Genomic DNA, 12,447 nt, shown 5'->3' with positions numbered 1-12,447 from the left:
TGCTACTCAGCGGACCTTCTGATTGGTTACATGCCTTCTGACAGTTTGCTTTTATTTTATTATTTTAAAATAGCGCAAAGGACTGTAATTTCTTTTTGAGGCAAAGATATGTTTGCCCATATGTGTATTAAAAAAAAGTTATCAGACAATCTGGTATTGATATTGATGATGAAAGAAAGTTACTCCGAAGGGAAAATGTTAATGCAATTGATAAACTGATTATAGGTTACCGCCCATACAAAAAATGCAGAAAAGCTACAAAGGTTCTGTATTATGTTTTTATGATTGTAAAAGTGTACACAAATTCTGGAAAGATTGCACGTGTTAAAGTGAACATGATTGTTTTTGTAAATACAAAAAAAAAAAAAAAAAAATTATGATTGGTTAATTATATTATAGAATCTGTGTAAACACAAATATAGCCTATTCCATTTTACGGCTCGCTTTTGTAGCAAGCACGATCTCTTAATTTAATGAATCAAGAATGAGAACATTTTTATTTATTACATTTGTTTTATTTTGTCTTTTTATTTTTTTTAAATAAAGTATATTAAATTATAATACAGTATAATATTTGAAAATACCAGTTATTAATAATTTTATCCTTCAACCCAAAAGGTTTTTAATCAATCAAAGGTTTACTTAATATTTCCCACCACTAGCGCCTCTCACTTCAAGCAGTATCACTGCGAGACGCAATGAAGTGTGGGAAGGCTAACTAACATCTTTGACTGGAGTGGAAAAAACACAGCTCTATTAGCATATACCAGCAGATTATTATTACATGTCAGGACGGTATCCGGGAATCAACTCGGGACGACAAACCAGAAACTGAGTTTCATTCCTGGAGGGCTCTGCTTTTTATTTGCGGATGAGACATGTCCTCGGCGGCGTCCAGGCCTTTATTTATTATCTGAGAGGAGTCGTAGCTGACTGGCTAGCTGGCTAACTCCTCCCTGCCCCCTCACTACGAGCTAGCTACTTAGCGACAGAGGTGTGAAAATATAAAGAAATCCGGCTTTGGCAGGCTGTGGACAAGAGAACGATACGTATGTGGAATATATACATTTTCATGTGTTTGTTAGCAATGTAGTGTTCGTTTGCAGCTGAAATGAGGTGTACGTTAAATGTTGTGTTAGCGATAAGCGGGTCTGTTGGGGCTGATGTGACCACTGGTGGATCTTATATTGGAGCCTTTTAAACCGGCAATATCAGACAATATGTATAATTTATATTTGTAGTCTATACAGTATCCGATAGCAGATAGACTATCAGTTTTAAGCTGGCAAGAACAGTATAGCTGGGAGATAGGTTTACTGGATGCCTGAGTTAATTCTACCTGGGTATTACTTATTAACTATTTGTTTACTGTTGGTGCTTTTTGCCCGTTTAAGTCGTCGTAGAGAATTGAGCACAAGAAATGTATAAAAGAGAAGCTCCGTCATAGTTTTGTTTTTGCAAAGGTGCCTGAATGTATTATAATTTTTAAAATAAATGATCACTCCGTAAATTGGATTTTAAATTAGTTATTTGTGTGAAAAAAAAAAAATCAAACAAAGAAATCAGCAGCTCTTCTGAGAAATATCAATACATTGATGTACAGTCACATGAGATCATATCAGTCTTCTAGAAAATGCAGATTAATTGTACTGGGAGGGGGTCCTGCCCCATGGGTGCCGCCATGTTGAGATCACATGACCAATGGTGGCATATAATAATAATAAAAATGTATTATGCTTTCAGTCAGTGCTCAAGGTAGAAAGCATAATCATAGAAGTACATCCAAAAGTACATAGCAATATAACACCAAACACAATTAACATAAAACAAAGTCCAGTTAAAACTGAATAAGTATAAAAATACATAAAATGTTTTGTGTTGAATATGTATTGACCATGATCTCCTGTCTTCTCTATTGCAGTTGACAATGAATGGCCTTTCTGTGAGTGAGCTGTGCTGCCTGTTCTGTTGCCCCCCCTGCCCCAGCCGCATCGCTGCCAAGCTTGCCTTCCTGCCCCCTGAACCTACCTATGCCCTCCTGCCCGATCTGGAGGCCGGGCCGGTACCGGCTGGACCAACGGGGACGTCAAGCTTGCGCTCCCGTGGAGGAGGTGGCGGCAGTGGTGGGAGTTCGATAGGGGGTGTGAATACCACTGGAGAGGGGCGCTGGAAGCTTCACCTCACAGAGCGGGCAGAATTCCAGTACTCCCAACGGGAGTTGGATGCCACGGAAGTGTTCCTGACTCGCTCTAGTCGGGGAAACAGAGTGGGCTGCATGTATATCCGCTGTGCCCCCTCTGCCAGGTAGGGTTGGACACATTTTTGGATTAGTAATAGGGGCTTTCGCACCAGGTAGTTATAGGAACTAGCCACCAGGGCGGTTCCCGAGAACTAAATGTTCCCCTAGGGCCATTTTCCTGGTTGCATTCGCACTGCCAGTAAGAACTCTGAAGTTACGTAAGCCACGCTTGTTTTTGTGACTTTTATTTTGACAGCGCTGAAAACGGTAGAGCCTGAGCACACAGCGCTCCCATTCTCCGTCTTCATTAGTTTACAATCTGTTTAACAGTCCTGTCTGTACATTATTGGATGGAACTGTTACAAAGAAAGTAAACCGTATATGTGTTAGCGTTTGCCATGTGGTTGATGCCCAGTGTTGCTAGCTGAGCAGAATCATGTTACGCTTGGTCCCTTAAAGTCGCGTTGGATTTTCTCCTTAGCGTAAAGGGTGAGAGGTCCATCTATCACCGTTTTCCGTGTTCGTAGAGTTAGTTTGTGGAGTAAATATATAGGCTATAAACTGTGTACACGACTTTTAAAAAAATGTCGGGGGCTGGTGTTTTGCGTGCGTTCGGCCAGTCAGCGTACAATTATGTCGCTGGTTGTTCCTGTTGTGCTGGGTTAGACCCCACTCTGAAGTAGGAGCTTATTTAGTTCCCATTAAAATCGTTCCCAGTTCCTGTGGTGCGAACACGCCAAAAAGCGGGTACTTCTACAAGTAGTTCTAGAAACTATGAAAAGGTTCCTCCGGTGCGAAAGCCACTAATGTTTGGAGGGGCCTTATTTGTAGTTTTCACAATAATATATGTTGAACTCAAAGTGTCACGTTTCCTCTGATGGACCCCCCTTTTCCTCCCAAGGGTCATTTACATTCCTTCATTCTTTTTTCATCTTTCCTTTGTCCCATTTCCTGCTTCCCTCTCCGAGTTTGTCTGCTATCTTTACCCAGAAGCCACTCCTTCCTGGACGCATTCTTTCTTTATCACACGCCACTTTATTCCCACTGTTGTTACTTGTTCCTTTGTTCCTTTATTTCCTCTTTAAGAGTGATTTCCATTGGATGAGTACAGAGGTTTTTGTTGTGCTCGATATTGTGGACGTCTTTTCACAATAGATGTCTTCTCTTCTCTACACAAAGTACGTGTTATTTCGTTTTGAAAGTCTGGATTTGATATCAGTTTTGTTATTAGTAACTTAAGCAATTAAAAATAGTTCTTTAATTGAAATAAAGCTGAAATTAAAATATGACAGTGACATGACGTTAAGGCCAAGAATCGTAGAATAACTGAAATAAGTTTAAGTACTGAAATGACTAAAACAAACTTAAATTAAAATAAATTAAAGCTAAATAGAAATGTTAATAATGATAATAAATGACTAAAATTAAAATGAAAACTGACAATATAAAAGATCATTCAAAATATTAATAAATACTTTAACGGTATATAGTTCAAATACAAATGACACTCTTTGATATACAGCCAACCGCTTTTTTTTGCCACCCGGATTATTTGAAAATAATTCTACACACAAACACACCCATGTTAGTCATGAAACCATTCCCTGCAGCGTATCGGGCTCATAGCTCACTGCAGATGTGTCTACATGCACAGTGATTCAGCGAATTAAATGATAGGTTACAAAGTCTCTTTGTGGATCCGTCTTGACTTAGATGTTGAGTCAGACCCTGAAATAGTGTAATGAGCAGCATACTAGAGAGTGACTTTGTACTACAAGTCCCATCACCCTATTTCTCTATCTCCCTCTTCAGGTTCACTGTCCTGTTCTCCCATGGTAATGCTGTGGATCTAGGCCAGATGAGCAGCTTCTATATCGGCCTAGGCACTCGAATCAACTGTAACATATTCTCCTATGATTACTCCGGCTATGGGGTCAGCACGGGGAAGCCCTCGGAAAAGAATTTGTATGCAGACATAGATGCAGCGTGGCAGGCTCTACGCTCAAGGTGAGACAATCAATAACAGGGTACAACCAAAACAACTGCAGTTGCATAGTAGGGCTCAAGTTTTACAGTGCTGCATCTGAATGTATAAATCATTTTAAAAGTTTAAAAAAAGTAATTATTTTATTTAGCAAGGACCAGTTAAATTGATCAAGGGTGGCATTAAATACACTTATAATGTTACAAGAAATGTCTGTTTCTAATTTCTGTTCATCAAAGAATCCTGAAAAAATGCATCACGTTTCAACAAAAAATTTAAATGGCACAACTGTTAATTGATAATAATAAGAAATGTTTCCTAAGCACCAAATCAGCATATTAGAATGATTTCTGAAGGATCATGTGACATTGAAGAGTGGAGTAATGATGCTGAAAATTCAGCTTTGCATTACAAGAATAAACAGTTATTTTAAAGTGTAATAATATTTCACAGTATTCCGGTTTTAATGTGTCTTGATCAAATAAATGTAGCTTTGGTGAGCATAAGAGACTTTCAATTAAAAAAATCCTGCCAATCCTAAACTTTGAACGGTAGTGTATATTAATTTCTATCCTAGATTTTTGCTTTTGCTCATAGTTAATATTCTGTTCGGGTATAGCATATTTTGTCATAAAAAGTGGTGATTGTTGTGTTTATGCACATTTTCAGTCTTCTTTTGAGGAATCGATGAGAGACAAAATGCATTTAAATAATACAAAAGCAAATTGAAAGCACATCTTTCTAGTGTCTTGTCCTCGCTGGCTAGACACAAACATTTGATTCGTGAATGACTCTTATAATAAATCAGTCAAAAGACTCCTATATTAGTCTTTATCTCATCATGACTCACTCAATTGGTTGGAGCTTGACTTTCTAAACCTTAAGCTATTACTTTCGCCATGAAACGAGAACTGATACTGTTCATTCATTGGTGGATTGTAATATTTAAATTGGTGTAGTTATTTACTTGGTTCTCATATGATGAGGAATGATGTTAAAGATACACTTTAACAAGTCTTTTTAATGGTAGTGTTACTAAAAACATGAATTAACCTAAAATAGTATTATTTTTGGTTGAGCATTTTTCTTTAATAGTCTATAGAAAGGTTTATACCTTTCTTAAAAGTGCTAAAAGAATCCTTAAAGAAATCCGTAAGAAAGCATTCAATAAACGAAATGAACAGAGAACAATATTCTTTAATTCAGGAATGAGAATTTTCTCAAAGGCTGATGAAAATTCACACTCCACTCAATTTTTTGCAAGCAGTCTGCAAATCGTACTGCTCTTGGTGTGAATAGGCTGTAAATTACATTGACATGAGGCAGTTATTTGTTCGGTGTATGTCATTTAATTAGCTTTTGATTCCTCTCCTTCAAACAGATATGGCATCAGCCCAGAGAATATTATCCTGTATGGACAGAGCATTGGCACAGTGCCCACGGTGGACCTGGCATCACGATACGAGTGTGCGGCTGTGATACTTCACTCTCCTCTCACGTCTGGCATGAGGGTGGCCTTCCCCGACACTAAGAAGACTTACTGCTTTGACGCATTTCCCAAGTGAGTGCCAAAAATCATTAGGTTCTAACTTGTCCTTGATTATTTGTGTCTTATTCCCATTTCCACTGACAGGGCTCATCATTGTTAATGAGCTGATGATTTGCCTGGTCATGGCCAGCACAGATTGCCGCTATTTATGAGCTATTCCCTGGGTTTTGGTTTTGGTGAAAGCAAACAGAGTTGTGCTGTGATTTGGATTGCTGACTGAGACTATACTGAGCTTCTTGTTTTGACACAAAATGGGAATAAGTCTTTTTATTCTTTAAGTTTGATTACAATAATTTTCATTGCATTTTGGCTGTGACAGCAGTGTGTTGGAGGTCAGAGGGAGTTTGGTTGCACTCGGTGGGTGGTGTCATTCAGTGCCAGTGTAGTAGAACACATGGTCGCATACAGCTGCAGTCAAAACCACCACTGTTCTCGCACAAGTGCTGTGTAGTTGGCTGGCAGCTGTTTAGTTTACTGACACACACACACGTATGCACCACATTTGAAAATATAACTTGCCAAGATACATTTCCAAAATGTTTTTAGTTACATTACATATTGTTGGTTTTAATTATAAATATTTGCGTACTACTGTTCAAAAGTTTGGAGTTGATAAGATTTTTTGTTTTTGAAGTCTGTATGCTCACCAAGACTTTATTTGATAAAACCAAGATTTATTTGATAAAAAATACAGTGAAAACAGTAACATTGTGAAATATTATTACAATTTAAAATATTTTTTTTCTATTACAATATATTTTAAAATCTAATGTATTCCTGTGATGCCAAAGCTGAATTTTCGGCAGCCATTACTCCAGTCTTCCAGAAATCATTCTTATATGCTGATTTGATGCTCAAGAAACATTTCATATTATTATCAATGCTTTAGTGATTAAAAGGATAGTTCACCCAAAAGTGAAAATTCTGTGGGCTGTTATCATACTACTGAAAAATGAATTGCAGTTGAATTTAATTCATTGATCATATACATCAAGTGTGAAATGAGCTATTAATGGTTATTTTAATTTACTTTCTGTGTGTGGATTTATTATGTATTTCTTCTAACACCCTGTTTTCCCTCTGTGTGTCCCTGCTTCAGCATTGAGAAAGTGTCTAAAATCACATCTCCAGTGTTGATCATCCATGGGACGGAGGATGAGGTGATCGATTTTTCCCACGGGCTGGCCCTGTACGAGCGCTGCCCCAAAGCTGTGGAGCCGCTGTGGGTGGAGGGAGCCGGACACAATGACATCGAACTGTACACCCAGTACCTGGAACGCCTGCGTCGTTTCATTGGGCAGGAATTGGCCGCACAACACGCCTAAGCTCTCCCTCTTCTCCTCCTTGTCATCCCACCATCTCCCAGTCTGAGCGAGAGTGAGATGGATGCATCAGTAACTTATTGAAGGCTGCCATTTTGTATGGACAACCTTACTGTCAGAGCAGGTTGACAGATGATCCACTGCTCAGATTTGTTTTCTTAAGTGTTTTTTTTTTCTCCCTCCATTTGTCATCTCCTTGTACACGTGTCTATGTATATGTGTGCATGGGGACCCTGGGGGGTGGAAGTGGAATTTCTCTGGGGCAAGAATGGATGGATGAATTCTTCTGCCGGATTCAGTCCAAGGAAATAAGCCAGACAGAGTCCTGTACCTCCAACCAGACTGTCTTTCTCCATATCTGAGCATTCACCTGTCAGTTGAGTGGTTTGCTTCTCCGACCTGCTCCCATGATGCCTCAGCCTGAGAGATTTTCACTTCCCACTTCTCATCAGGCAACCTAAAATAGCTCAATCTCAGCGCCTGGCAAACTTCCTAGCCTTCCTGACCCTGCAGGATGGAATAAACCGGTTGTTTGGTAGAGGATTTCAGGATTGAGTTTTGAAGCATCCTACACAGGTGCAATGATGCCCACCTCTGCATCTTCATTCTTTCATCTAATCATTTGGCCTTTTCTGGATGGCTCTTGTGGCCAGGTGTGTGGGTCCATTCTCTTTCACATACCCTGCGGGATGCTCACCTCTATGCACCGACGTTCCCTTTTATTGAGTTTTTGCCTTTATGTAAAAGATGAGCTTGGGATAAGATGACACCTGATGATGTACACCGCTCCAGGCAGTGAAACATCGAATCCTGGGATGTTGGCTTTTGTTCCCAGCATTATCAATCTACTTTTATTTCTGTCCTTTCTTCTCAGCATGTGAGGGTGTCCATAGCACCCTGAGGTGAAAGAAACTGGGAGGGCTGCTCGCTGATCATCATATTTCAATGAAATCACCGCACTTGGAATGACATGATACGGAGCATATTCGCGTCCAGATCCATACATCATGCATCTGAACTGTTGGCCAGTAGAAAGATCAAGGTTTTATTCTCTCGTCGGGACTTTCCTAAAGCCAGATCTTCGGCGTAGCATTTCCACATTCATTCTCAGCTAGTTTAACTTTTAAAATGGATTTAAGGGCCATTAAATGGTCTAATTGTGTAGGAACAAATCACGCACCCAACACAGTCAGAGATAAAAACAGAAATCACGTCTGAACCCCCGTGGCAATGACACACAACTCGCAACCAGTTTTTCCCGTTTTTAGCCTGACGTCAAGAATGTTTCTTTCATGGAAATATTATTCCTCTCCCTCATTCAAGTCTGAGGTGAAGCTATAATCATGCATGTTTACTCGGTGTCTCTTGATTTATCATTTTGTTTTTAAGCAAATCATTTCAAAGCATAACACATAATTTAAATACTCCTCTTTGTGAATATAAAGGATTTTCTTTTTCTTCCCACTTCAAATTGCTTGTTAGTGGCACATGGTTTAATCTATCTAAGTAATGTTCTGACAGCTGGGTGCAGGTTTAAAGATTACAACTAGCAATAAAGGCACAACAATGAGGTCATCTACAACCTATTTTTGTGATGTCATCTCTAGTCATGCTGCTCCTCTTCTAAGGGAGTTCGTCTGATATGATGTGGACGCAACTATCAGGTTATCTGATGTTTGGAAAGATTGTAAAAGCTCTGAAAAACAACTGTGAATTATCAAGGGAACTTGCTGCTACAGATCTCGACTGAATGGTCTCAATGAAATTAAAGGGCCGAACCCTGCAACATTTTGTTGTTTTCTGATACATCAAAGACTACCAAACCTTTTCAGTGAGATAAGACATTGCTTCCCCATGCTGGCGGGATTCATTCTTGCCATTTTTAAGGGATAGTTCACCCAAAATTGAAAATTCTCATTACTTACTCACCCTCATGTTGTGGTGAGTTACGTAATTGATTTTCTTTCAACTAGACGGTTGACGGCACCCATTGACTTCCATAATATCTATTTTTTCCTACTATGGATGTCAATGGGTGCCGTCAGCTGTCAGGTTACCAAACTGTCTGGAGAGTAAGTAATGACAACATTTTCATTTTTGGGTGAACTATCCCTTTAACGTTGTGGGCTGCACAGTCATTCTGAATTTCGCACAATAACTTGTTTGTTAATTAACTTCAGTATCTTTTTGGGGTAGGGTTCTGCAAGATGAATAATCTGATTTTATGGTGCCAGAAGATTTCATCTCCAGATATTTTTCTTTTTTACCTTTATCCATCCACCATCCTTGTTCATATGTGTTCTGGTTGAACTCACTCCCATTACTGCACAACGCAAAGTGATTATGTATTCCGAAAACAAAACACTGGTTTGTACATAATTTCCAAAGCCTAATTCCAGCAAATCTGATTCCATGTTTCATCGTGTACTAAAGTATGTAATCTGGGGTTGGACACAAGGGGGCTTGTTCGTTCTCCATTCTAACCAAAGATGACAGGTGTTGGATTTGCATTGGCCGCCCACTGCCATTTGTCAGCGCTCAGATGTGGATTGGAGCAGGCGGTGGACTTGGGCTGTTCAGACAGAGCCAGTTCTCACACAATACAGGCTGCTGTTGATGCCGCCGAGGGGAAGTTTTTGACTGGACCATTGGTGCGTGTTTACCTCCTGCAAGACACAAGTGTTTGCAGGGCTGAAGCAATACCAACTTGGAGCCAGCAGACTGGATGTGTGTGTTCAAACAAGAAGGGAGGACGTTGGCTTGAGGAAGGGCTGGAGTTACCCAGAGACTCCATCCCAACACATTCAGATTCAGCTCTTTTTATTAAGATTTTTTTTTGTTTCTTTCTTGTTTAAAGAAAGTAAGTTATAGAAATATCTTTTTAAAACTATCAGATGTATGTACTGTATAACATTGTTTGAGAAGCTTAATCTTGAGGTTTGAGAATCTGTTTTTTGTATCTTAATGGATCGGGAGTAAGAGTTATTGGGGTGTTATTGTTCTCTATCCTTTTATGCATTATTCTAATGTTGTTGTTTTTAGGTTTAAATATGTCTTTTTCCTTTTCCAGAATTAATAAATAAAAGAGATCTTAGAAAATAAAATTATGAATTGATAATTGTTGTAATTCTCTTTTCTTGTAACTGCACACATCACATTTATATAGCAAAATATAAATGTTTGTTTTACACATGTATTTAATATTGGTTTTAATACATTTACTTTTATTTAGTGCTGTCAAATTGATTAATTGTGATTAATCACAAAAGTTTTTGTTTACATAATATATGTGTATATATATATATTTATAATATATATATGTGTGAGTTTACTGTATATACACGCACTTATATTTATACATGCACGCACACACAAAGATATAAATATAATAATATACACATTATTTAAATGAAAACCTTTGTTAGATGCAATTAATCACGATTAATCAATTTGACAGCACTAATTTTAATACATCTATTTTTAGATTTTAATATTTTATATATTTAGTCTTGAACTTGACATTATGATTTGATAATTATCGTGAATCAAATTTCTTGTAAAATTAAATAGGAAGATTACATTTACATGCTATGCATTTATTTTATATTAAGATTTATGTTAAAGCCTTTGTTTATTTTTAAATAAATGTAATGTTTATTCAAACTGAATATATTTATATTTTATGTTTTAATGTTCAATCTTGAACTTGACAATATTAATTGATAATTATTGTAAATCTATTTTCATGAAACATACTGTAGTCACATTTGCAGATAATTCTTTAATATTTATTTATTTACATTTATTTAATGCATTTTTTATATTTTATAATTTAAGATATTTTTTATTTTATCTGACTTTTAAATGTTGAATTATTAGTTATTGTAAATCTCTTTTCTTGTAACTGCACTCAGGAACATCACATTTATATGGTGATATATTTTACAGGCTGAGCTGAGCTGAATTTCCCAGAATCCTTGGGCTATAAACATCCTCAAGAATCGTAAAACGATCGTAGCAGCTGACCTGCATATTAAATTGTGATCCTCAACTCCTGTGGAATAGACATTAAGTCCCAACAATCATTGATGAGGCATTTATAATTCAAGGCACAGAGAGAAACATTCGTATGTGAGCGTGTCGGATAACACTGTTGCCGTTGGCCCTGTTTTGTTTATTCATCATGTTGCTGCATTTCTCTTCTCATCTATGTCGTCGTCTCCTCCAATTCATCAGTTAATGCCAAACCGGTCCCAAGACTCTTGATTTGAATCTTCCTATGCAAAACAAACCAGTACAAGAGTATATGTGTGTGGGTTTGCATAGAGAATAGAGTAGCAGATCAGCAACAGATGGGTGCACTTATTATGTAACAAAAAATCTCCAATTATCTGTCTCATTTTAATTATTGCCCTACGAGCTTTGGCATGACCCAGCCTATCGGCAACAGCCACAGTCAAGAGGCGTTAATGCAGCCAGATGGGATTTAAGACCTTCTGTTAAACACACACGCCTCTCTCTGAACATGCATGTGGATATGCACACAAAACCTTGTTTCTACAGTCTAATCACACTTGGATTAATCTCACAATGCCCATTTGCTTATATTCAAATGCATCAGTTAAGCTATTAACACATGCTGTATGTGATATGCCAAACGCATGGAACATAAAAGGAATATTCTGGGTTTACTGGGAGTGTGGCATAATGTTGACGAGACTACCACAAAATTTGATTTGTATTTTTATTATTTGATTTGGTAACAGTATGCATTTACAATGAAGTTGCGATAGTCTTTTCTTAACTTGTGACATATCAGAGTGACGGCTTCTCAAACAAGAAAAAGTGTAGATTTGCTACTCATTTGTTTTGGATTGATGGACTGTTGTGGTTAGCTATTGCATGTATAGTGACAGGTTGTCCCGACCTTGTGCCAGTGAGTCATCAGAGAAGAGAAGTTGTTGCAAGCAAGAGAGAGGGGAAGTTATTTTGAATAAAGATTACGAATAGGTCATATGATAAAAAAAAAATGATATATGATATATATATATGATGTGAACAGGTAAATTATTATAATAAATACTGCAATATTACCCTTAAACCCTTGGAACTATGTAGAGATACAGGCCCTACATGAACCACGTGACCGCGTGGTGGCATCTCTCATATTTAACGGCTCTGGTATGGCCTATATAGGCATACATGTACTCAATCTTTTGATTGAGATATAGGCCTAGTTAAAAGTATAATTAAGTATTCTAAGTATAGGCTACTTGGCTTGTAGTTGTAGCCTAGTTGTGTTAACTCTTTTGATTGAGTAGCCTATTAGTTTTTCCACATACGTTTACATGCT

At 37.8% G+C, this 12,447-nt stretch overlaps 1 protein-coding gene across 1 annotated transcript; it reads left to right on the top strand.

Moving 5' to 3' along the window:
* The first annotated feature begins 670 nt into the window (after positions 1-670).
* Positions 671-10,210, top strand: abhd17ab (abhydrolase domain containing 17A, depalmitoylase b). Its single transcript, XM_081349409.1, has 5 exons — positions 671-1,049; positions 1,922-2,304; positions 4,052-4,246; positions 5,605-5,784; positions 6,872-10,210. The coding sequence occupies exons 2-5, from the start codon at positions 1,928-1,930 to the stop codon at positions 7,095-7,097; spliced, it is 978 nt and encodes a 325-aa protein (XP_081205535.1). The 5' UTR covers positions 671-1,049; positions 1,922-1,927; the 3' UTR covers positions 7,098-10,210.
* Positions 10,211-12,447: the final 2,237 nt, after the last annotated feature.

This window comes from Scardinius erythrophthalmus (assembly GCF_964197995.2).
Source record: "Scardinius erythrophthalmus genome assembly, chromosome: 20".
NCBI lineage: Eukaryota > Metazoa > Chordata > Actinopteri > Cypriniformes > Leuciscidae > Scardinius > Scardinius erythrophthalmus.
Note: the sequence above shows the minus strand (reverse complement) of the source record. Positions and strands in the feature narration are given on the sequence as shown.